Source organism: Zalophus californianus, chromosome 2, assembly GCF_009762305.2.
Source record: "Zalophus californianus isolate mZalCal1 chromosome 2, mZalCal1.pri.v2, whole genome shotgun sequence".
Taxonomy (NCBI): Eukaryota; Metazoa; Chordata; class Mammalia; order Carnivora; family Otariidae; genus Zalophus; species Zalophus californianus.
Window position 1 is genome coordinate 80,775,947 of NC_045596.1, and position 25,732 is coordinate 80,801,678.

Consider the following 25,732-nt stretch of genomic DNA (forward strand, 5'->3'; position numbering starts at 1 on the left):
CTCAGTCTCTTTCAGACCAGCAGCCCAGAGACCCCTCTGAAGCCCTCAGGGAACTACCTGCTCCACACCGAGACCATGGCCCCTTTTAAAGAGCCCCACATGCTCCACTTTGCATGGGGAAATGGCCACTGAACTCATGAGCACCCACAGGGCTCCGACTGGTTTCCAGAAGGGCGGTCTGGGGTAGGCTACCTGGACCGATGGCCTGGGAGACCGAAGAATGTGGAATAGACACATGCAGAAGCAGTCTCCCACTTGTTCTAACACTCACTCCCAGCTTTTACCTTATAACAAGGCACTTAGCATTTTATGTCACCCTACATACCAGTCACATGATGTGACCCAAAACACAACCAAACCCATGGTGAAAGGGTTATGAACAGGTTTAACGCTTTTTCTTTTCTTAAATAAAATGCAAACAGCACTTACTATCATCATTACAACCAAGAGCCCAGGCAGCTGTGGGCTTCCTCCCTAGGAGATTGGCCCTATCTCGCCTCAGACTCTTGTCGTATCCCGAAGATTCCCCCCAGAACCAAGTCAGGAAGCAAAGCGTCACTGCCCTCCCAGGCAATGCCGAGAACTCTCGCCTAAGCCCGTCCCTCTTATGAGGAAGGAATAACAGGCACTTCAGGCAGGCTTCCTTGGTCTAAAGCTCAGCTCCATCACTTGCTAGCAATGTGAACTTGGGAAAGTTACTTAACCTCCATGGGCCTGCGTTTCACCCAAAGAGGGAAGATGGTGGTGATACTGCCAGTAGGAATGTTCCGAACTTTATTGAGCCAACTCACAAGAAGGCTAAGAATAAGAACCAGCGTGTGCTGCTAAATTCATGTCAGCGATGATTACTCCTACTGGGAAGATCTGAGCACTATGCCCTCTTTAGGAGCTACAATTAGGCATAAGCAGGTAAGAAGAGGTTTCAAGAAAAAAAAAAATCACTCTGCTCATCCCCCCACCCCCACCCCTACCCCTACCCGCCCCCGCCGCCCCGGCCCCGCCAGCAGTCTGCAGGCATTCACTTACTGCAGGGTCTTTAGTGCAGCAGGAGAATGGCACGCCACATCGCTCTCGACTTGCGTTGGAATCTGTGCAATTGAAGTAAATATTTAGGTTCCAATCATCAGCTCCAAAAGCCCCACAGCACTGCCACTAGAGCAAACAGGAGAGAATTAGAACATCTCGACTTGGAGGCCACCAGGCGCCTACACTCACAACCACCAAACGACCACCACCCAGCTTCTGCCAGCTCCGAGCTTCTCTTCCGTCTCAGAATTTATATCAAACCAAGCTAAACCTAAAGGGGCCCTATAGAAGCTTCCAAAGTGACTAAGGCTCAAGATTTGTAAGGATGTGCTAGCATCTGATTTAAGTGACTGATGAGACCCACAGTGTTAGGTCTTGGAAGGGCAGACAGGGCAGGAGTTGTACAGCAAAGCAAGGTCTGCTTGGCGTGGGTGCATGGAGGAACATTCTAGAAGGGTAAACAAGACACCAAACCACGGTAGTGTCTGAAGGAGGCAACTGGGGTTGTGGGTGAGAGAGCTAGAGGCTTACTTTTTTAAAAATTGTGGTCTCTGCAGCCTTAATGGTTTTGTAAAAATCCTTTTTATCGAGGTATAATCGACATACAATAAACTGCACATAAAGGGTACAATCTTATAAGATTTCACATATGTATACACTGTGAAACCATCACCACAACGAAGATAGTGAACATACTCATTACCTGCCAAAGTTTTAAAGGCTTACTTTTCTTTGTGTATCTGTTACTACTCTGAACTTTTTTAAGAACATGCATTTACATTTTCAACTTTAAAAAATTCCATCCTCTCATTAAAATATATATAAAATCAGCTGTTGAAGTCAGTGAGTCTCAGAAGGGCCTGGTTCAAGGACTGGCTGCTCCAGAGGCCCCTTCATCACTCCCCTACCAGCTCTCCTCTCTGAGTTAGGTAAACATCAAGCCCTGACCATTTTCAGGCTTTCAGGACCAAGAGCTACTTCACAACATTACACTCCATGACAGAAAAACAAAATCACATGAAATAACAGCATTTCCACATAAAGCAGACAGCATTTCAAGAGAACGTGTATACTCATGTTCTTCCAACTCATCTGGTCCTCCAAGGGCTTGGCTTGTGCATCTCGAGGTCTGCCTACAAAGCTTCATCAGATTTGTCATGCAAACTAGTCAGCAAGAATACTTGGCAAGATGTGAGCTTGCATGCATTATGACCTAACAAGACAGTGACGTCTGCTGAGGAGATGAAGCAGGGCTTAATTTCACACCTGAGGTGCAGCTCACTCTGGGCCAGTCACGGATGCTGCTGAACCAAAGCAACACAACTCCGCTCACTTCTGAGTACCTAACGAAGGAGCGTGGTCTCCCACAGGGCAAGTGCCGATGCAGCCGTCTCCTCCTTTATCAAAGCGGACCCCCAGCTCCCTCTGCAAAGCTGTCCAACCAAGAGACAGCCATTGGTCCACTGGGCTTCTGTTTGCCCTCCAGTCCCGCCACAGACATTTAGGTCACAGACACCACTGTCCAATCTCTCAGGGCATGCAAATAAAGACCTTAACACACAAGGACAGTAACACCTTCAGCCTCATATAAAACCACGTACATCTTATTAGAGTGTCCTAATATTTGCATGAGTTAAAGAGTAGCTGCTATTATTTGTACTTTACTAATTGGGGAAACAGGTCAAGGTTCTGTTAGCCGACGGTCACTTAGCTAATTAGAGTTTGGCATAGATCTCTATTTCTGATCCCCTGTTTATACCATTTTCCATTTTGAGTCAAACGGGGCATCTGCGACTTCATTTGCATGACAGGGGACATCACCTAGTGACGTTCGGAAACCTGGGGGCGCGGGGGAGGCGGCGCTGCTGAGCAGATTCTTCACTTGTTAGAAGCCCCACCTGGGCTTAGAAGTTGCTCAACTTCTGGTCGCATGGAACTGCGTGTGCTATAATATTTGGATAGGCATGTTTTAGGAACTTTGTGGACAAATATTCTATTGCTGACTGTATTGTTAGGAGACGTGACGGGTGGAGGATGGCCAAAAAGGGGGCAAGGAGCCAGAAAGAATCCACTCTGGACACTACATAACACAGTACACCTACAGCACAACAAAATTCTGCAGATGTCAATTGGAAACAGCATGTGTGCTTATAATCTTGTTGCTCAAGAGGTTTTCTTTGTCCCTCGGACTTAGTAGAAATTGAGATAAGTGAAAATAGGACATTTCCTATGGAAGTCATAAAGCAGGTTAGAAAATAATGCATACACAACTAAACCAACCAAAAAAAACCCATGTGGCAAAGTCAGAGGGAGGTTCCAGCTGGCGCAGGCAGAAGCCAGGAGTGACGTTCATTCCTCGAGAAGGCTTTTAACTTAAAAATAAACCAAATTTAAACTTACATATTCCTGCGTGAAGTCTATGAGGTTCTGCAAATCAATGTCATCTCTGTACGCTCTGATGTTGTTGTTTATAAAGAAATACAGCTGGTCTTTGATCCAGTCTTTGAAAACAAATGCCAGAACCCCAGCAGTGAGCTCCAGGAAGAAAATAATTCCCAGGAACACAGAAAACTAAGACAAAAGACACAGAGAGAACAGTTTTTTAAAGGGGCTATTTTGATCATATATAGTTATAAATGGTCCCTTCTAAAAAAGTTTGTAATTACATTGGGTTGTTACACACGTCCAAAGCAGATAATCTTCAGTTTCTTAAGGTTCATTAACAGAATATTACACTCCAAGAAAGGATTTTTTTTAAAAATCGTTCATAATCACATTTTAAGGGCTCTTGTGGTCCATTTGGTAATTAAACAACAAAGCCTATAAGCAAACATGGATAAAAGGAATTTCTCATTAGACCCACATTAAGGCCTAATGACCTCTGGATTCATGCACCGCCAGACTCTTGAACAACGACCCGCCCCTACCCCTAGTAAGCTCTCGTAATGTTGAAAGAGAAGCTAACCCAGTACTTTAAGATCGACCGTCATTTGTTACTATGGCCTTGATTCCGTATGCAATACATTCTTTTTTTTTTTTTTTGGATTTAGACACTGCTTTAAATCCCCTTTGCAACTACCTTAGGGGGTAAAATGGCAGATGTGTTCATCTTAGACAAGGCGGTCAAAGAGGAAGTGTGTGTGTGTCGGGGGCGGGGGTGACGAAGACATGAAAATCATTTCCCATCATGAAAACTGGGGTGAAAGTTTTCTTAGGAACACTAGCTGGGCTCACCCTTCTTTGTAAATACCAGTCTCGGAAGATTTTAAATAACATCAACCCGCAGCCAAAGGCAGACTTCTGGCTGACGCGGACAAGAATTTACACGGGAAGGCTGGGGCCACGGGTAACATGGTGACTGCCCATAAATCTGGAGAAATCTCCCTTTCATCTTGAAGACTCAGAAGAGCCCTCATCAACGTACCGTTCACACCCACGGTTCCTTCCACTTCCTCTCACCCCCACACTCTTACTCTTTCCCAACTTTTTTGCTGAGACAGATTATGAGAAATGAGGCTGTAAAGGACCAGGCCAGCTTCTGATGACAAGGACAGAAAGGGAGCCCCTGGGGCCACAGGTGTGCAGCAGAGCCCATGGAGGCTACAGGCTGCGAGGGGCTGAGGAGGCAGAGGGGGCCGAAGCTGTCTGTTTCTCCGCTCAGCAAGCAGACATCCAGCAGCCAACCGAGAGAAAAATGTGCTGGAGGAGTGGTGCAAAGGACACTGCAGAGTTATTTATTAAAACAAACAAAAAAAAGATGTTAATTCCTCCAGCAAACATCTGAAGGACCCCTAACAGAGCAGGTCTTGGATTTGGTGGGCTTGGCAGAAGCAAGGATGGGTAAAATACAATCCTGCCTCCAAAGACCCCATGGTCTTATGTGCTGCGGGGGTGGGGTTTGGGGGAGGGCCGTGGGGTGGAGCCATCTCACATCAGATCTCCGTATATGGGCCAGGGTTTATCCAGGGCACCAAGTGCCATTCCGGAAGGGTGGGCATGAGGGGAGGGGTGGAAGAAAGCAATAAGTGCCTGGCAAAGTCTAGGACTCCAAGGTTTGGGCTCTAATTCTAGACCCTCGAGAGCTCAGCCCTTCAGGTTCCAGAGACCTCCTCCTGGTTATCTCTCCTTGGTGAATTCAGTAGAAAGAGGATTTAAACTATCATCAGCGGTACCAATAATTTCAAAGTAAGATTTCCTCAATCTAGAAAAAAGGACAGGGGAAAAAAAAGATCACTTTTACTCAATGCCTACCCCCCAGGATAAAACAACTCCCCTCCCTTTATTAGGTACAGAAATACAAAAGTTATCATGCTATACAAACGAGAAAAATCATAGCTAGCTCACATGCATGTGCACCCAAAATACCACCACAGAAGTCATGCGGGATTTCAATTCGATTTTCATTCTTGCCACCACAAAGTTTAGGCAAGCTCATTTTCCAGTTACCCTGGTAAAGTTTCTCTTAATGCTATATGATATATAGATCAAAAACTGAGTTCAAATTAAATTCTTATCGAATTATTTGGCAGAAACCTGTATGCCCTGGGTGACCTCATTTCCCCCATTTCCAAAGGTGCAGAAACTGACTTCACAGGCTTCGTCTTAGGGCCTCAGTCGACCAGGAAGCTCCATTTCCATTTCACATTATCTTAGCTCTCAGATTTTCCCTCAGCAAATCTCCTAGCCTTGCAGCATCAGATCTCTGGGGCTGTTAAAGGCATGTTGACATTCACTTCCTACCTATTTCATAGCTCCTGCTCAAAGAATATTCTGGGCCAGTTTTCATTGTTTGTACTAAACAGAGAAGCCATTTTAAATATTATCTGTGATTTTCAAAAGCCGAGAAACAATACAATTTTCTTCATTTCCAACATGGAACTTTATAAATTAAGGTGCTGATTTAGAGACATGGATCTATTTCTGCCTGTACGACAAACACGATAAATTATATTAAAGGGATTACTCTCATAAACCGAACTATATTCAAGTAAATCACATTAAAGGGGATCCCATATTTGAGGGCATGGAGGCTGAAACCGATAAAACAGTGGCAAGCGGTTAAGTATTATCTGGGGCCCGATGAGGCTATAGAAAAGCTGGGTGAGGGGAGCCCACACATTTAGAAGGATCTCGTGCCAAGAAGACTGCCAGGTTGGCAGGTGAGGATCAGGGGCAAAGCTCTCCTGGGGACTCCACAGGTCTTTGATTAGGTGGGCAATGAAGTAACTGTGTGTGTATGTTTAAAAGGGGGAACTGGGAGATAAGGCATAAGGCCAATGGAGTGTTGGGAAACCAGCTGCTCCCACCACAGACCAATGTATACAGAACAGAGAGCCAACTGCTCATTCAATTGTACGGAGGAGCAAGGATCCCTCAGGCTCCCTGACCACAGAGTCATGTAAACCTGCAGGTTAAACATAGGACTTTTCAGGTTAGATTCGTCAAAACCTCATCTGCACCAGGGCGGCCCAAATTCAAAGAAACGGGCTATCCTGGGGGCGGTATGGTGAGTCCACACTCTTTAGGGATATTCAAGAAAAATGCCAGAGGATGATGTGGCAGCAATGCGGGGGAAGAGAAGCACGCCCTGCCCCCGCCCCCAGCTATGGAGACTGGTGACATGCTCTAGTTTTTAAACGAAGATGTCCCTGGACGATGTTGAGCAGGATTCTAGGAACAGGTGAGAGGACACTAATTCACCGTCTAGAAATCCCACCATCTTTCCTCACCACAGGAAGGTGGATTTTTTTTTTTCATCCTTTCCCTGTGTTTGGAAAGGGGAGTGGACGCTGCCGCACAGAGAACATGGACACGGATGCCCACCACAATGCCAAGCTCCACACGGACCGGCATATTCAGCTGACCTTTGGCTACACTTTCCAAACCCGTTCCGGATACATGCATGGAAACACAGGCCATTCCGTTCTCCTCTGGAAGGACTCTCCAAAGGAAAGGCTTTCACTTCGCATTCTCTCCTTTTATTACTTATCTGCCCCCGATAAAACTCCTCCTCCAGAAATACTCATGCTGACAGTGATCACACCCAACTCCCTGCAAGGGATCTAAAAATTATGCTGATCATTCAAAAGGAAAACTCTGGACTGGCAGAGAAGAAGGAAGATGTGCCCCTTGCTGTTTCTCCATGTTCACCGAAACCTATTTCTTAACAGACTTCATCTGAACAGGCCACAGCCACTGAGTTGATGTCTGGTTTTTCTAAACCAACTGTATGAACAGCTCCCTACTGACTATGTGCTTAAAAGAAGAGGAAAAAAACACCTCAAAGAAGAAAACTATACATATACCTACTTTAGTCTAAAGGCATTTGAGGGATTGGAATGCAAAGTCCTGATATATCCGTACAAAATCTCCACGGATGGCATGGGTTGGGCGTGGTACTTACATTACTGAGGAAGCATGGAGGGGCAGATGGGCGGTGATCTAGAGAGTTCTCCTGAAAGGAAAGCATTAGCTGGGCCATATTTTCACTGCGCCTGTGGCAGAGCCACCTCGCCTATAGATAGGGTGTCCTCCTGCAGGAGGACGGCAGCTTGGCCCTCGGCCGGCAGGCAGAAGGGGATACTCACGAACTTGAGAAGGAATGTGTTTTCCCGTAGTGCTCCAATGCACCCTGCGAATCCCAAAATGAACATCACTCCTCCCACCACGAGGAAGAGCCAAACTGGGTCAAAGCCGCCGAGATCGGTGATGGAAGAGATGTTGGACAGAACTCCCTGGAGACAGAGAAGCAAACACAACAGGGCACCAGGATGCAGGGGCAGTTTTTCAACATGGAAAGATTATTACAATTGTCTTTTCCCCCTCGCAAAGAAAAACTTCAGAGGTAATCGGATTATTAGGTACGACCGATACTCAAGAAACACTGCAAATCAATCAATCAATCAATTAATTTTAAAAACCACCAGAAAAACCTACTTTCTTTGCAAGGTCTAGATGGGTTCGTATTTTTGGCAAAACCGAATAAAGCAAAGAAATGACCCCAAGAGACTGTCATCAGACCCCATAGGGAGAAGATGTGGACGTTACCTTTGTTTTCTGTGTCCCAAATATAAGTGGTCATAGGCAAAAAACAGTGTGCAAGAAAAACACACTTCCCAACACCTAGGAAGAGCGGTCACCTTTCAGTGCCCAGAGCATGCAGGTGTCAGACAAGTGCCTGCTACAAGCCTGTGGCATTTCTTAGGGAATAAGGGCAGAGCTAGATGCTTCAGGCTGACACAGTGGCCAGTCCCAGTCACAAGCCCCGGAAAGTTTTCCAGGGAAAAAACCATGCCTCAGGATCCACCCTCGAGCTTCACAGGAGACCCTATCAGGCTCAGATCCCCAAAGCCCACTTGGGTGGTTTGGCTGATGGCAGTCTCACATTGACTTCTTAGGGGTATTTCCTTACCACGTTTTTTTTTTTAAAAGCTGAGATTTAAATGATTCACAAATCCAAAGTTACTCCCTGGCCTTCCACCCTTTTATTCTCCTGCCAAAGGAACCCAGAGTGCTTTCATTTCTCTATGAACATGCTATTTTTTTTACAAAAATAATTTCTCCCTCAACCGTGATACTATGTCAAATACCACCCAGAGCCTATGTTAGAAATGATGAGATTTTTTTTCTCTACAATTCAAGGTACATACTGCTATTCATTCCTATAGAGACAGACTACTGTTACTTTGAAACTGTAAATGTACAGGAGTCTTGAATACCCAATATCATCAATATTTTATTTTCTTATATTTGTTTTGAACTCTCAAAATATCCCAGAGTATCATGGTATAGCTTGCTGTGAAGTCTTAAATCATTTTTTTCAAACCACTCCCAATAACCTGAAAGAACAGAAATTATTTATCTGATTTTATACTTTAAGTAAAATGGAACCCAGAGAGGCTTGGTGACTTGCTGGAGGTCACACAGCTATTTATTGACTTTCTGAAACTAGAACAGACTGTCTACCTCAGGGTTCTCTGCCCACCAAATGGAAACCATGTTATTTGCTTCCCAGCACTTCCCAGTCAGCATGGACCAACCCCTGAGTTTAGGAGTTTTAAGTTTTAATTCATTTTAAGGTTGTAGGATCATTTGGACAAAAACATCTTTTGTTTGTTGGGTTTTTGTTTCTTTTGCAGGGGGGTGGGGGCACTAACTTAAAAACAATAATAGGATATTAATAATAGAACACATATGAGAAATAAAGAACTCTTAAAATGTACAATTTAAACCTCACAGGAAAGGCCAAAGGTTTTAATAAAGTCACAGATGAAGGGTTGAGAGATGAGAAAAGCAGTTAGGAATGTAGGGTGTATTCACTAACTTCTGAGGTGACGTCACAAACGCAACCACACCCTTTATGAGACTGCTTAGACCAATGGTTTGATCCAGTCTTGTGTTTCTTAGATTTCCAAGCTCTGAATTAGGAATACTCTGGGGAGGGATATGGGGCGGGGTGGGGGAGATGACGTTGGAGGGTACACAATAACATTCTTAAAACTTAAAGAGTTAACTTAACTATGAGAGAAGGAGACTCCATTTCCCTGGCACCAAAAAGAGGCAGCAGAGGTGGAAGTGACAGGAAGAGATGTTGGCTGGATCACAAAGAGGCCTTTCTGATAGCAGCAGGGCTCACAGGAGAGCCAAAGCCGTAAGCCTCTGTGGTTGTGCCGTAAGAGGGATTCCCAAATTCGATGGGACATTGGGACTTAATGACCTTTAGGTTCCTTCCAACTTTAAGACCATTCTATGATTTCACCCATTTCTAATGGGCTTTTTGTGACTCACACTTAAGTCTGAGCAAAGATCAGATTGTTCCCAAACACTCTTCCCTGAGCTATGGCTGGACACAAAGAGGTCATGGATAAAAGAGACAATTATCTGGGCAACTCTGGCAAAGCAAGTCAGCCAACCAACACACACACCTAGGTCTCAAACACCGAGCTACACCCCAAAAGGCTACAAAAAAAAAAATATCTCTGGGGTGCCTGGGTGGCTCAGTTGATTAAGTGTCTGCCTTCAGCTCAGGGCAGGATCCCAGGGTCCTGGGATCGAGTCCCGCATCAGGCTCCCTGCTCAGCGGGGAGCCTGCTTCTTCCTCTGCCTGCCACCCCCCACCCGGCTTGTGCTTTCTTTCTCTGACAAATAAATAGAATCTTAAAAAACAAAAAATGACCTCAATTGTCAGTAGATTCCTGGATCATCTGTCTTCTCTGGGTTTAATTTGGAGGATGAGTATTTGGCTTCACAGACAAACTTATTTTCATACTTTTACTCTGTCCGGCCTACAGGGGCAGCTTTAATTGAGGGGCCTCCAACAGTTTCCATGGAAACAACAATCATTTGCAGGCCTAGCTGGCCTGCAGATTCTACCTTTTAATCCTAAATTCTGGCAAAAGGCAGGGCTCGAGACAGATACTGAGTGCTGGGAGGAAATAATATTCTGCAAAGCACGAAAAAGACTACTGAGAACTTTATTTGTAATGGATTCAGAATGTACCCAGGTCGTTATCAAATCTTCACACCCCAAGTTTTTCCTTTTCCGTGGGATTAGGATTACTTACCTAGATGGACATGAGCAAGAGACTGCACTCCTTCACCTGCGCCATGTTTCCCAAGAGCCCCTGCAAAGCAGTCTTACTGCTTCCGACTACACAGAGCGATTACAGAGGAGCTGAACATAATCCTGGCAGCAGAGATTCCGGATTACAAAAATGACGGGGAGCCGACAGCTCGGCCTCTGTTGTCTTAGAGATGGGGTCTTCTCACTGGACTTTTTAATTTTGTTAAGCTCAATGTGACAAATGAGTAAGAGGTGCTAGAACATGCCTGCTGAAGAATAATCATCATTAAAGCTTGTAGGTGACAAGAAGCCGGAAGAAAAAAAATACAAGCTCTAAGATTACAGTTAAGTCTGCCAAGTCATTTAAAATAGATGTTCCGACCCACGGTAAATCCCCAGGAATGCACAAGAACAACACCAGCAGACACCTAGTCTTCTGGGAACCTGAAGGCACCACCCTCTTCTTTGCGGAAGAGCACTTTCCCCTTCTTGTTAAGGATTCCTGCTCCCCCAAATGCACTCCATGTGCCCCTCAGAGCTGCCAATTCTCACATGACCCCACTGCCCTTGTGACAGTTGAGAAGTCTGAACCGCCTTCCTCGGACACCAGGATGCAGAACAGGCATCTCCCTCTTGTGGCTGAAGTTATAAAAAGGCCCAAACCTGCAGCCACATGCAGTTATGTTTTTCACCATGTGGAGAAAGTCAACCGGCAGTGAGAACTAGAAAGCTGGGCTTAGGAAGAAACAAAGAACAAGGGCAGGGAGGGAAAATCCTGTCGGCCTTATATAATCCCTGACCTGATGTGGAGTTCTGCGAATCACTGCAAAATCCTTAGAATACACTGCCTTTGATTGCACAAGGGGGTTCTATTTGGGTCTGCATTTGCATCTGAGGAATCCTGCACAACCTGACAACAGCTCTGAATAAACTAGGCCTTTAGTGCTGCTCGTGGGCAAATACACAGGTTCATAACACACACACATGACCAACACTGGAAGTTCACACTTTATGCTGGAAAAAAAGTTCTGGGGGTGCAATGGGGAGCAGAAAAGGAGCAGAGGTAGGTGTTGGACTTGATATGGTCCCTATACTCAGCTGGCTGATACTTCCAGTCAACGGAGCAATTAAGCCAGTGTAAACAGTCTTCCTTCTTGTTGACTCGCTATCACCTCAGCATCGTTAATGAAATGAGTTCTGGATGGAACTCTTAGGGGCTTTGTCTCCGTCACTGACAAATCATACACGATTTAAGCTCCAATTCTCCAAGTAAACGTGAATGTTCAGTCCTTGGGCTTAAATATCAACTTTTTAGAACTCAAACTTGTTGGGGGAAAAAAAAAGAAAAGAAAGAAAAAGAAAGAGAAAGAGAGAGAGAAAGAGAGAGAGAGAGAGGAATAGAGGAAGGAAGAGAGGAAGGAAGAGAGGAAGGAAGAGAGGAAGGAAGAGAGGAAGGAAGGAAGGAAGGAAGGAAGGAAGGAAGGACGGACGAACGAACAGACAAAATGTCATTTGGCTACTCTCCCCTGTACCCGGAACCGCTGCTTCTGTGGGAAGCACACACACACAGCCTGCTATTTGCAGCCCATGAGTATGTGCTTGTACTTCTACAAGGATCCTGCAGGCAGAGCCCTGGAAACTCAAGCCCGGCAAGGGTACTGGACTTTGTGTATAATGTCAGAAAATATCATGCTATGAAGCTGAGTCTAACTGGAATGAAGATAAATGGATGAGACGCAGGACAATTAGCCACATGTACTTCTTCCTTTCCCCATCTGCTTGGGTTGACGTGAAAACGGGGAGAAGGAGAAAGAATGAGAACGGGAAAGCCAGAGACCAAGATGGCAGGTCACAAGAAAACCATATTCAAGTACTACAGGCTCAAGAATATAGCGGGATTTCCTACACATACATTCTTTGTTATCAGTGAGATCATATTAATGAAAACTGGCCTGTAAGAGCTCTTCACATTCACACTACGTTCCTGAATCTACGGTCCAATGCCCCTCAATCAGCATCCCCAGGTCTACAGCGGGTGCTGCAGCAGAGGCAGAAACACACTGACCATAATGTAAAGTGCCGCTCCAAAGACAAAAGGAATACCAACCAACCATTAAAAAGTTGAAAAACAACAAATATATTCAGCAAATTAGCCATTCCACAAATTGGCTTTTCGACAGCTAGCTCTTGGCATATCAGTCCACAGCCTTTAAGAGATCATCTTAACAGACACCTCGTCCAGAATCCCAGTTCCATGACCTACGACCTCTGTGTTCTTGGGCAAGTTACCAAACCTGCCTAAGTCTCAATTTCCACGTCAGTGAAATGGTCCCCCACGTCATGAGGATGAAGGAAATAATTCAAGTAAATTCAAACACTATGCTAAGTGCTTGGTGCAAAAGCAGAATTCAATAAAAATTTATCACCATTCTCATTATCATCACTATCCTATTGGGCCAAGAAGAAGACATCAGATGCTATTGAAGCAACACAGGAGGGGCATCTAACCCAACTGCACTAAAGAGGAATCCATCTTGCTCTGGTACTTGTTCTGCCTCACCCTTTTAAGGAAAGCCACGACCATATCTGATGATATGCCTAACAGAGGTGGCAGTAACTGACTTGCCAATCAGATCTTCTTTGCTGGGGAATGGAAAGTCACCTAAAGACACTCCAAGTAAAGGCGGAAGAGAGAAGCCCTGAGTAAGCAAAAGCTATGAGTAGGCAGAAGCCACGAGTGGGTAGAAGCTAAGAGTACACAGAAGTGGTGCAGTGGAGAAAAGAGCAGCGAGAAGTGAGTCAACAGTGATGAGCACACTGAGCAGTCAGCAGCCATGTTGCCAAGATGGTGGCACCCTGAACCAGGGAAAGCAGGCCTCTGCTGCCAAGGAGACAACTGGTGCACCGGTCGTCGAAGATTCACTGCTCCACAGTGACATTCCAGATATACTTGACCACGTCCTCCTTCCTGTGGGATATCATCATCAGTGGTCTGGTGAACACTATTATGTCTTGGTAAGAATGTGAAAAACCAGCCCACCTTCCCTCCGACCTCTTCCTCCTCAGCACCTCATTCATTCAACTAGCTCTGAAATTGAAGCAGATTCTCACCCATGCTTCTGCAATAAATGAGTATGTTCTGAGTATAACTATTTCTTCTTGGAAAAGGCTTCTATGCACGTGCAGAAATGAAAAGGCAAACAAAGCTCCAGAAGGGTTTCAAACCAATAAACCTCAGGAGTGTCTGTGGTTTTTTCCACCACCAGCTCAGAGAGTCCCCTGTGTGCCACCTGGCAAGCTTCAGTTTCTTCTCTCAACCCACACAGAAAAGAAATGCAAAAATAGCATTAATAAGCCCCTAAGGTCTGGGACTCTTCTGCTTTGGCATATATAAGCACATTCCTTCCAATTGCTGGATGAGAAACAAAGAGACAGGCACATGGAATGTGCACCCACAGCCAGGCCAGATGGACCCCTTTGAGATTTATGGGACTGGGTCCTGATAACCACCCCCCCCCCCGCCCCCATAAACCAGACCCTACTGGGGTAGAACTTGCAGCAGCTTTTCTTAGAGTAAAAAGGAGAGAAGCATTTCCCTACTTGGGATGACAAGACAGAACACTGTAAAGAAAATGAGCTCCTGAGATTGGGCGGTGTGTGTGTGTGCGCGCGTGTGTGTGTGTGCGCGTGTGCGCCCTGGAGAATTAGAGATGCAGCTTTCAACAGGAAGACCTGTCCACAGGAAGACCAAGCTGCAACCACAAGGCCGCAGAGAAATCTGCTCCTTTAACACTCATCAGAGATCTCTTTGCTTTGCAAAGCAAAGCCACTCTGCCAACACCCAAAACAGCCATTTGCCTAAGGAACTGTGGCAGAGTCCAGAGAGAGGACTTGGAAGGTAAAGAACCTGAGCAGTCCAGGGGGGTGTACGGTTGTGGGCGCAGCAGGACTGAGGGCCTGGAGAAGAGACGCAAGGTTAAAGGAAGGCCAGCTGCCTTAAAGGCATGTGGTTTCCTAGTTTTTCCTGTCAAAAAAAGTCATCGGTGAAATTTAAGTAATCCCTTCTTACAGCTTAAAAATGACCATGACCATGGGGCACCTGGGCGGCTATTCGGTTGAGCATCCAACTCTTGATTTCGGCTCAGGTCATGATCTCAAGGTCAAGAGATGGAGCCCAACAGAGTTGTGCATTCAGCAGGGAGTCCACTGGAGACTCTCTCTCCCTGTGCCCCTCGGCCCGCTCTCTCGCAGGTGCATTTTCTCTCGCACGCACTCTCTCTCAAAATAACTAAATAAAATCTTTTTGAAAAAATGGCTTTGGGGAGAGGGAGAGGAGGAGAGACAGTCATCTTTCAGGCCTCCATAAAATCCTGCAATCAAGCAGTTGGCAGGGCAGCCAGCTGCGCCAGGTCCCACCCACTGGTGCCACTCACAGGCTAGAAACGCCATCCCGGAGTGAGGGACTGCTTCCCTCATCAGGGAAACAAGCCACAGGCAAAAGTGTCACTTTTCAGAAATCCAGCCTGTTGCCAGGCCACTCCCCAGATGCTTTCACATGCATGTTCTGATGATGGAATACAAACCCAGGAATGGTCCTAAGTATAAAGTTTAAACCCAAATATAGAATAGACGCTCTGATCATGGTGCCCCTCCCCCCCCAAACTGAAGTGGAAAAAAAAAAGCAAACAGCCTAGTGGCAGGTGATCACTGTATTCTAGGGCCCCAGAGATAGAAGTCATTCAGTTATCCCGGGGATCACCCGAGAGGTGACAGGTACTGCGTGTGTCATGGGTGTTCGGAGTGAAGGCCCTGTGATACCTTCAGGAGCTAGTCTAGTGGGGAGACAGGTGAGTAGGGTGCTGGGCAGCACAGCGGAGGCGCAGAAGGCGATGTCCCCAAGTGCAGAGACAAAGGGACAGGATCTGGCTCACGGACAGGTCTACGCGTGAGTGCCACAAGTGGTGAAAGCAGGCTAACGTCGGCAGGGTGGAGCTGGGTTTGAAGGAGAGGGCATTCTGAGCAGAGGACGGCCCCGGTCATTTGCGTCCTTAGAAAGCTCGAAACCTGGGCAGCAGGTGGATGTTACGGAAGCAGCTGGTCGGCTCTGGGGTGATCCAGGTGGGCTTAGAAAAGGGACACAAGAGCTACACTACTGAGCACGTGTTCTGCCTGGCACTGGGCTACCTGGATTGATTCACCCTCACAATAAGCGCACCGGGCAGGACCGCTGTCCACAGCAGGAAACAGACTCGGACGGAGCTCTCTGCCAGCTCACCAGCTGAGAACGTGCCAGAGCCGGGTTCGAGCCCAGGGCAACTGACCCCAGACTGATCTACTGCCCACCTAGCCCCATGATGCCCTGCGGTCTGAAAAAGGCAAACAGCAGTGGGCAAGAAGATTCTTATTTTCAACGTAACATCATATATCTGTGCCTAAAATTTTAGGAAAGATACGTAACATATTCTTACCCTGGACTTCCCTGATCACTATCTGAAAACCAACGTGTGTATGAGACAAAAGCCTCCCCCCACCACCACACCCCCACAGGCCAAGAGGCACTTCTTTTCCTGGCGCACCTCAGAGAACTCAAGTGGATACCAAGGGGAGAAGTGAAGGAGAGAATTTCCTTTCTCTAGAGAAAGCAGTTGCTGTGCTGTGCAAAACCACTCCCCAGCAGCTTGCTTTTTACCTCAAACCTAGTGAGGAACCGGTTTCAAGGGCCCTACTGGGGGAGCTCTGAGACACCCTGGTGAGGGCCAGACTGCCCAGGAAGGAGCCTGTGGGCTGGGCTCTGACTCCATTCTGGAGATCCAGGGAGACAGGCAGGCTCTAGGGCAGGCGAGGGCTGTTCTTGGTGGCACTGGCCTCACCCCCAGATGAATGTGTCCAGGGAGAGGCAGCTGGGGGCTGAGAACAGGAAACCTCAGAAGGCAGAGTGCAGAGGAGTGCGGGCTGAGGACGATGGCCAGGTCTGAGCCGGGGAACCAGGCAACCACCTAGAACAGAGAGCCACTGAACTCAAGGGAACCACCAGACAGAGGGACTCAGCAGGGAAGCCTCAAAAAGACCAAGCTATGGTCCCCTTCCCCATCCGCCAGGTCCCAAGAGCACAGCCCCACCCCCACTTGAGCTCTGGCAGGAAGTGGGCAGAGGAGCATCTGGTGAGTGGGGGAGGGGTGACAGGAGGAAGCCGGGGGCAAAGGCCTCACCCTGCTCCCCTCCTCAGGGGCCCAAGGCAGAGGCAGCTGGGCGAGGGAGAACACTGGAACACAAAGCCAGGTTTGGAGTTTTGATTACTCTCCAACTCATCCAGGCCTGGACTTGTGCCTCCAAATGAGAGTAGGACTATGGTATCTAAGAGTGAACAACAAAGTTGTGGAATTTTTGACCCACCTGAATTTTCATTCCTGAGAAATCACTCTGAAAAAAGTTTACACAGACACACACAAAGAAAAAGGGTTTTGATACATGTCATGTGTTTGTTGGACATACTGGTTACAACACATCAGCTCACATGCTAACTTTGAAGGTACTGAGCGAAAGCTGCTCGGTTTTCAGATTTTTGGCTACAACAGAAAAGTCGAGAGAATTACTTGGGTAACAGAGAGAGAGAGGCGGACAAACTTACTACGTTTTGGGCAATGAAATGCTATCTTCAAAGAAGGATTTTCAGCATCTCAGAAACAGCTCCTTAAAGTAGTTTCAAAGCCAAAGCATGCAGTGTTCTGTTCCAGTTGTCTGGGGAACCCCCTCCGCCTACCGCCACCGTCTGGCTATGGAAACTTGACCACCACTATGAATGGCCCGGATCACTGAGTCTCACGGTCTCAGATTTTCCTTCCTGGGAAAATTGGGGCAGTTTTTCCAAGGTGAGTCTTGGAAAACAATCTTGTCAACGGACTGTGACAAGAAGCAACTAGGAAGGTTCTGAAGGGAGACTCACAGCGAGAGAGCGGTCAGGGGGAAGCCTCCAGGAGAGAGAATCCTCCTTGTCCGTCCCCGGGAAAGCCGAAGAGAAAAGCAGTGCAGGTCAGAGCTGGTCTAACTCGCATTCCCCCGGTGGGCTCAGGACGGCCACCGACTTTCCTTCCAGCCCGCTCCCCACGGAGCCAGGGCCCCGCCAGCGCATCGGAGGGCAGGGCCTGCGGGGAGCGGCCAGACTTCCCGTGTCACCTCTCTGGGCCTCAGTTTCCCCACCTCCAAAAGAACAGGTCATCCTTCTCTGAAAGTGTAACCCCAGGGGTCCACAGATCACAGAAGTGAAAACGAAACCCCTTCAGGAAGAGCTGTTTTTTCCCGTGCCGTCTCTCCGGTATATAAAGCTCCTCCACACGTTCTCGGTCACTTGCTCACAGACATCTCGGCATCTGCGGCGGGGGCAGCACGCAGCCCGAAGGGAGCGCAAAAGGGCGCAGAAGACAGGCCCCGGCCGCACGGGGTTTTCAGGCCCCGCGAGCCAGCCGGGTTGGCGGGGTGGGGGGGCAGGGGGAGCCACGGGGCCTGGCCAGCGATGGACACTCTTCCTACTCGGAAAAGTGCAGGCTCCTCCCGGCCCCCACCTGCGCTAGCCAGCGATGCAGCACTCTGCCGCCCGCCGCGCGCCGAACACTGAGTAACCAGCCTACGTGGTGGGCAAAATGGAGAAGGAAAGGCACCCCTCATTTCCCCACAAAACAGGACCATCATATATTGATTCCCATTTTTATGCCAGGAATAAATGGTTATTTTTTTTCCTGACATCCCAAATTAACGGCCGTGCTGTTGTTTGTAACACTGTCCCGCTATCAAATTGGACATCAGAGCCACGTGTAATTCTGCTTGCTCTCAGGCTGTAACACCTGTCCACACCGCCCTCCGCCGAGAGATCTGAGGCCACTTCACACCTCTCTAACTGAACGCCACAGGCCACAAAATCGCCACGGTTTGAAGGAATGCTTTCATCATTTGTTTGCTCGTTCACTGTTTTAGAAGGCAGTATTTTTTTGAACACCAACTAGGTGCCAGTCAATGCTGTCGTTTTTTTTTGTTTGTTTGTTTGTTTTTTTGCCCTCACAAAGCTGCTTTTTCTAGTAGGGCGTGAGAGCAATGCACTTGCTGGCGTGGAAATGCTCAATCCTATGAAAACATGTAGGAGGAAAACACAGGGATGGGGGAGAAAGGCTGGGGTGGGGTGGGGTGACAATGGTGACTTTAAATAGGCCAGGAAGGCCTGTGGACAGAGCTGACATTTGAACAGAGATCAGAAAGTAAAGAAAAATGCCAAAGTGGATCTCTGGGGGACAGCCTACCAGGTAGGGGAGGAGCAAGGGCAAAGGGCGGGGGACGGGGGTGCGGTGGGGGGAGTTATGTTTGAGATTTTGGAGAAACAGTAACGTGGGGTCAGTGAGGACTACAGCAGCGGGGAAGGGCACAGGTGGAACGTGAGGTAAGTAATGGGGCAATATCGAGTGAGATGATAAGCTCATTGGGCTCACTGGAAGGTTTGGAGCAGAGAAGTGATAACATCTGTCTCTTTTTTTTTAAATATTAGTTGACATTAAATATTATATTAGTTTCAGGTATACAAATAGTGATTCATCATTTATATACATGACAAAATGATCACCAAAAAAGTCTAGTTACCATCATCATACAGTTATTACAATATTATTGACAATGTTCCCCATGCTGTACTTTTCATCCCTGTGACTTATAACTGGAAGTTGGTGCCTCTTACTGCCCTTCACCTATCTCACTCATTCCCCCACTTGTACCCCTCTAACCACCGGTTTGTTCTCTGTATTTAGGAGTCTGTTTGTTTTATTTTCGTAGATTCCACATATTAAGCGAAATTATAGGGCATTTGTCTTTCTCTTTTAAGATTTTATTTATTTATTTGACAGAGAGAGAGAGTGCACAAGCAAGGGGAGCTGTAGAGGGAGAGGGAGAAGCAGGCTTCCCACCGAGCAGGGAGCTGGATGCAGGGCTCAATCCCAGGACCCCGGGATCATGTCCTGAGCCAAAGGCAGATGCTCGACCGACTGAGCCACCCAGGCATACCTCTGTCTTACTTCACTTAGCAGAATACTCTCTAGGTTCATCCATGTCACACATGGTAAGATTTCATTCTTTTTTACAGTTGAGTCATATTCCATTATATAAGATATACACCACATCTTCTTTATCCTTTCATCTGTCAGTGGGCACTTGGGTTGCTTCCATATTCTTGATACTGTAAATAATGCTGCAATGAACATGCTGCATATATCTTTTCGAATTAGTGTTTCTGTGTTCTTGGATCAATATCCAGCAGTGGAATTGCTAGGTCATAGAGTATTTCTATTTTTAATTTTTTGAGGAAGCTCCATACTATTTTCCATAGTGGCTGCACCAATCTGCATTCCTACCAACAAGGCACAAGGGTTCCCTTTTCTCCACACCCAATATTTGTTTGTTTGTTTTTTAATACTAGTCACTCTATCATACATCTTAAAAGAATCACTCTGGCTGCTTCACGGAGATACGCCTGGGGTATGAGTAGGGGAACAAGAGTCGAGGCCGGGGAAACAACCAAAGGCTTCTGCGCTAATGCAGGCAAGATGTGGGCGCAGCTTAGATGAGGGTGGAGCAGTGGAGGCGATGAGAAGAAATGAGATTCCCCACATTTTCTCAAGGCAGAGTTGACCGTGTTTACTAAAGGACTGAACGTGGTATGAGAAGAAAAGAAGGAAGAGGGTCAAGAGTACCTGAGCAAGTGGAAGGACAGGGTTGCCATTTACTACATTTGGGAAGAACAGGTTTGAGGAGAGGAATCAGGAGTGTTGTTTTGGATTAAGTTTCAGAGGCCATTGGACATTTAAGTGGAGATATTGGGTAAGCTACTGGCTACACAAGTCTGGAGAGTTCCAGTAAGGTCTGCATCAAAGATCTGAATTTGGAAGGCATCAGTGACAGATGGCGTTTGAAGGCCCAAGCTTGGATGAGATTGCCTAGAGCCTGAGTGAAGACAGGGAAGATGTCTCAGGACCAAGCCTGGGGCAAAGGAGTATGAGAAGGCATTGCCTGTGAGGCAGGAAAACTGGGAATGTGTGGCATCTCAGAAGCCAAGGGAGGAAAGCATTTCTAGAAGGGGGAAATGATAAACCGTGCCTTAGCCCTTGCTTTACTGACAGGGTTTCTGAGTTCTTGGGTGAGAAAAAATGATGTGCTCCAGGACCTAGTATGGGTTCAGTAAGAAAGTATCAGGTTCAACTAAGTTTCTAGGCTGGTTAATTAGAGATAAAGTGAAGGATATAGTCTGTCTACAAAAATAAGCAACAGAAAAACAGTCTGATGTAACGACAAGTAGATGGATTAGAAACTGCTTGACTGATGACATCCAAGGGCACATATAAGTGAATGAGTGTCAACCTCAAAGGAAATTTCCAGGGACATGTCGCTGGGCTCTGTCCTTAGCCTACTCAACATATCAATGGCTTTTATCAGTGATAACTAAACTTGACTGCAATCAGAACAATCTAGGAGGCTTGTGAAAATAGAGCATCCCAGTGTCCACCCCAGACCTACTGAATCAGAAAATCCCCAGATGGCACCCAGGGGGCGAGGAGCTAAAGGAAGCCCTTATTAGAAGAAAGAATTGAGGGAGAAGCTTGATCCAAATGTACAGCTAAAACTAAGCTCAGCGGAATGCAGAATGTGTTGGATGACAACTGGGCACATGGAGTCTTGCATTTGATTCCGAAGAATCAGCCGGACATGAGGTGGAAAGGGTACACTTAGCTGGATCTGAGACCAACTTGTGAGTCTCCCTCATCAACAGGGGGATCTCAAGCTACACTAACAACAGATAAGAGAAGGGACATAATCCAGTCATACCCTCTCTGGTCCCAAAAACACTCTCTCAACAGTACAGGGGACACACTAGAAAAAGGTCAGAGGAGCAAGACCAAGATGGTAAAGGGACGCCCCCCCCCCCCCCGAGAGAAGCAGATGTTTAGCTGGGAAGCTCAGAAGAAACCAGGCCTCCACCCCGAATACCTTAAGGGCCAACATGCAGAAGGACTTGCTCTGTGGGATCCGATAAGGTTGATCTACAAAAATAAGTAAAAACTAGTAGAGCAGGATTCTACTTTAGTAAAAGGAAGGTCTTTAAAACACTAAGAGTAACCCAAAGAGACAGAAGTGGTGAGTGGTTTGCCACAAGAATTGCCGAACTTATATACACTCCCCGATTAGCATTTATTACAATGTATTAGTTTATGTATGTGTGTGTACATGTGTGTGTGTGCGCGTATGTGTGTGCGTATATGTATGTGTATAGGTGTGTGTGCGTATATGTGTGTGTATGTGTGTGTGCATGTGTGCGTATGTGTGTGTATGTGCGTATGTGTGTGTGTGCGTGTGTGTATATGTGTATGTGTGTGCGTATATGTGCGTGTATGTGTGCGTGCGTATATTGTATGTGCGTATGTGTGTGTGCACGTGTGTGCATATATGTGTATGTGTGTATATGTGTGTGTGCGTGTATGTATGTGTATATATGTGTATATGTGTGTATATATCTGTGTGTATGTGTATATGTGTGTGTATATGTGTATGTGTGTATATATGTGTGTGTATGTGTGTATATGTGTGTATATGTGTGTATATGTATGTGTGTATATGTGTGTATGTGTGTGTATGTGTGTGTATGTGTGTATATATCTGTGTGTATATGTGTATATGTGTGTATGTATGTGTGTGTGTATATGTGTGTATATCTGTGTGTGTATATGTGTATGTATATGTGTGTATACCTGTGTGTGTATATGTGTATGTATATATGTGTGTGTATATGTGTGTATATCTGTGTATGTGTGTATGTGTGTATATGTGTGTACATCTGTGTGTGTATATGTGTGTATATATATGTGTATATCTGTGTGTGTGTATATGTGTGTATATCTGTGTGTGTGTATATGTGTGTGTGTATATATATGTGTGTATGTGTGTGTATATATGTGTGCGTGTGTATATATGTGTGTGTGTATACACACACACACACATATACATGCACACCCTTCCCAGACTGTAAATTCCCCGAGGAATTCTATCCCCAGAGTCCAGCACAAACCCTGTCCTGTGCTATGTGTTCAATAAATGCTATTTTAGAGAGCACTGATTATGGCTGGATGCTGCTAAGCCTGTTATAGAGGTGATTCATGCTACAAATTGTTAATGTTCCTTCTAAAACAGCAGATCCTATGATTTCTGAAAAACTGCACATAAACCAGTTTCCCCTGGAGACACAGTCATCCTTTGCATCTGCACAGTCGATTCGGAATTTACATAAAATGGATTATTTAATTATGTCTAAAAGTCAATGGTAGGGACGCCTGGGTGTCCCGGTCGCTAAGTGTCTGCCTTCGGCTCAGGTCATGATTCCAGGTCTTGGGATCGAGCCCCGCATCGGGCTCCCTGCTCCGCAGGGGGCCTGCTTCTCCCTCTCCCACTCCCTGCCGCTTCCCCTGCTTGTGCTCGCTCACTCTCTGTCAAATAAATTAATAAAATCTTAAAAAAAAATAGAAAAATAAAAGACAAAGGCAATATTAGTCTTAGGTTTAAGGCTCAGCCCAGTATTAAGTATGTATGGGGCGGGTAATACTTTTTATCTCGAATGTTTCTGTACTTCACATAAAAATGTGTAAAGCCTAGTCTGTTAAGGAAATCTGACCCTTCCAGGTGTGACCCAATTTGGAGATTATCCAACTCTAGGTGTTCCGTCACGTAAACGTCCCCACATCTCTACTAGGTGGGCGGGGGGACACTACCGATTCACTGGCTGGTGTTATCGGCCCAGGAGGAGCATGCTGCCCACGACCCTTGGCCAAATCTGGTTCACCTCAGAATTTCACCCCCTCAGAGGCCTGGTCCAGTTGCGAAGTTAACCCAAAGGGGCTTCAACAGAGTTGCCTTTGCAGTCACCGAGGTGACCCATGCAGATCATATCCTCCTTCAGAGACCGCAGAACAAAACCCATTCTCTGGTCTGTGGACCAAAGCCTGAACACTCCTAAAATACGAAGCCGCTTCCGAAGCCACCACTGTGTCCCTCCCCAGGCGGAAGCAGCGCGCTGTAGTCCCGTGTCCGGGGAGGCGGCTCTGAATACAGGAAGCATTGACTTTGTACCGGCACTTCCAGGGGACCATCTCATTTAATCCTCACGACAATCCTAGCGGAGACATTACTGTCTCCCTGTGGCGCACACGAGGAAAGGGCATCTGAGAGAAGTTAACACAGTTGCCCAGAAGGAGCAGCACTGGAACTCAGGTCTGTTCAGCCCCAAACCTGTGCTCCTATTCCGTACAACCACCAGAGCAATCTTAAAAGCCAGATACTTTAAAAAAAAAAAAAAAAAAAAAGCCAGATCAGGACAGTCCCTTATCAAAACCCAAAGTGCTGTGGTGCCTTCCTCTCATCCAAACTTCTGCATGACCCTGCCTGCTCTGACCTCTGCCTGCCCCTCTCGCCACATCTCCTCCTCCTCCTTGCACTTGCCTCTCCCTTCCAGCCCTCCTGGCCTACTTCCTGTTCCTTGGAATGCCCAAGGCCCTGACTCATGGCCACCACACTCGCTATTCCCTCTGCCTGGAATGCCGTTGTCCTAGCGCTCCACAGATCCTGCCTACTTCCTCCAGGTCTTGCCCCAATGCCACCTCCACAGGGAGACCATTCCCCACTACTCTTCTCTAAAAAAGACTCTTTCTCCTACCACTAACTACACCTTATCTTTCTCAGCAGCACTCATCAGTACCTGAACACAGGTGGGGTTTTTTTTGGGGGGGGGGGCTGTCAAGGGGCATGGGTCAGTAGGAGGCGGTCGCAGGAAGAGAGGGTCAGAGGAAGGGGGTCGTGGGGAGAGGAGGTTCAGCAGGAGGGGCAGCCCGCCAGTGCGGCGTGGTGACTACCCATAGCGTCGCCTCGGGTTCCATGGCCCCGCATTACAGGTGCCAGTCCTGCCGGGATGGGAGCAGTGCAGGGCCTGCTCAGTGCCCACCCTGCGCCCAGTGTCCTAAGGTACCCCAGAAGTAGGGGTGTGAAGGCCAAGGGGAAGAGAGCCTGCAGACCGCCATGGGGAAGGCTGCTGCCCTTCTCTGTCCCCCTTTCCCGCTGGCCTGCTCTCCCCCCACCCCCGCCCCATGTGTTTCTTCCCTGGGCACCCCCATCCAACCCCACTGCACCTTCTCTGGGACCTTGATTTATTGTTCACCCCTCTTCTTGAATTTACTTCTTGGAAAACACATTTCCCTAGAGTCTGTCTGTGTCAGGCACCGTTCAAGATGCTGAGGACATGCCATGAAAGGTCTGATGATGGGAAACAGCATGTCACATGGACATGAGTGTGAGGAAGCAGGTCCAAAGTGGAGAGGTGGGTGGTCATATAGGTTCCACGGGCATATCATTTGAGCCAACCTTGGAGGAGAAGGAGCAAAGCTTGGTGAGAGCTAGGCAAGGAGTGCTCAGAGCAGGAGGGAAACAAATGTCCCTTGAGACTTCTGGGGGGACGGTGTCTAGAGCAGCATCAGTGAGGGCAGAGGCAGAGATGCCATTAAAGCAGGAAAAAGGTCTCAGTGTTGGGGCAAGGGCCCAAAGGGGACTCTATCAACTTTACGTTTTGCCGCGAGCTATGGAGAATCAGCTGACTGGAGCAGAGAAGTGAAATCATCTGACATACATCTTAAAGAATTCTCTTGAGGAAGCAGGGGGACCAGTGCAAGTCCATTGCAGTTAGAGACACCTTGGTGGCCAGCATCAGAGTGTAGCATCCAAGGTTGTAAGAAGTCCTCAGCGGGCGCCTGGGTGGCTCAGTTGGTTAAGCGACTGCCTTCGGCTCAGGTCATGATCCTGGAGTCCCGGGATCGAGTCCCGCATCGGGCTCCCTGCTCAGCGGGGAGTCTGCTTCTCCCTCTGACCCTCTTCCCTCTTATGCTCTCTATCTCTCATTCTCTCTCTCTCAAATAAATAAATAAAATCTTAAAAAAAAAAAAAAAAAAGAAGTCCTCAGCTAGTTAACTGCTCATTGTCAGGGCCCCACAGATGCAGGGACTCTGCATCATTCACCAGTGCGTCCCCATGCTGAGGGGTGGGAGAGTGCGGGGGTGCGGAGACACGGCCAGTGTGCACCAA

At 47.2% G+C, this 25,732-nt stretch overlaps 1 protein-coding gene across 9 annotated transcripts in view; it reads right to left on the minus strand.

The window, feature by feature from the left end:
• TSPAN5 (tetraspanin 5) overlaps nucleotides 1-25,732 on the minus strand; it is a 169,197-nt gene that overhangs the window by 5,611 nt on the left and 137,854 nt on the right. For 4 of the 9 annotated variants that reach the window (XM_027599699.2, XM_027599703.2, XM_027599701.2 and 1 more), the window contains 4 exons: nucleotides 7,614-7,760; nucleotides 7,430-7,480; nucleotides 3,427-3,597; nucleotides 1,027-1,152 (listed from right to left, as the gene is read on the minus strand). In XM_027599699.2, coding sequence (XP_027455500.1) covers nucleotides 1,027-1,152; nucleotides 3,427-3,597; nucleotides 7,430-7,480; nucleotides 7,614-7,760 — 495 coding nt within the window. Of the gene's footprint in view, nucleotides 1-1,026; nucleotides 1,153-3,426; nucleotides 3,598-7,429; nucleotides 7,481-7,613; nucleotides 7,761-10,201; nucleotides 10,538-10,589; nucleotides 10,858-25,732 lie in introns of those variants that run through there. The other 5 variants (XM_035726288.1, XM_035726289.1, XM_027599700.2 and 2 more) reach the window with 3 other exon arrangements.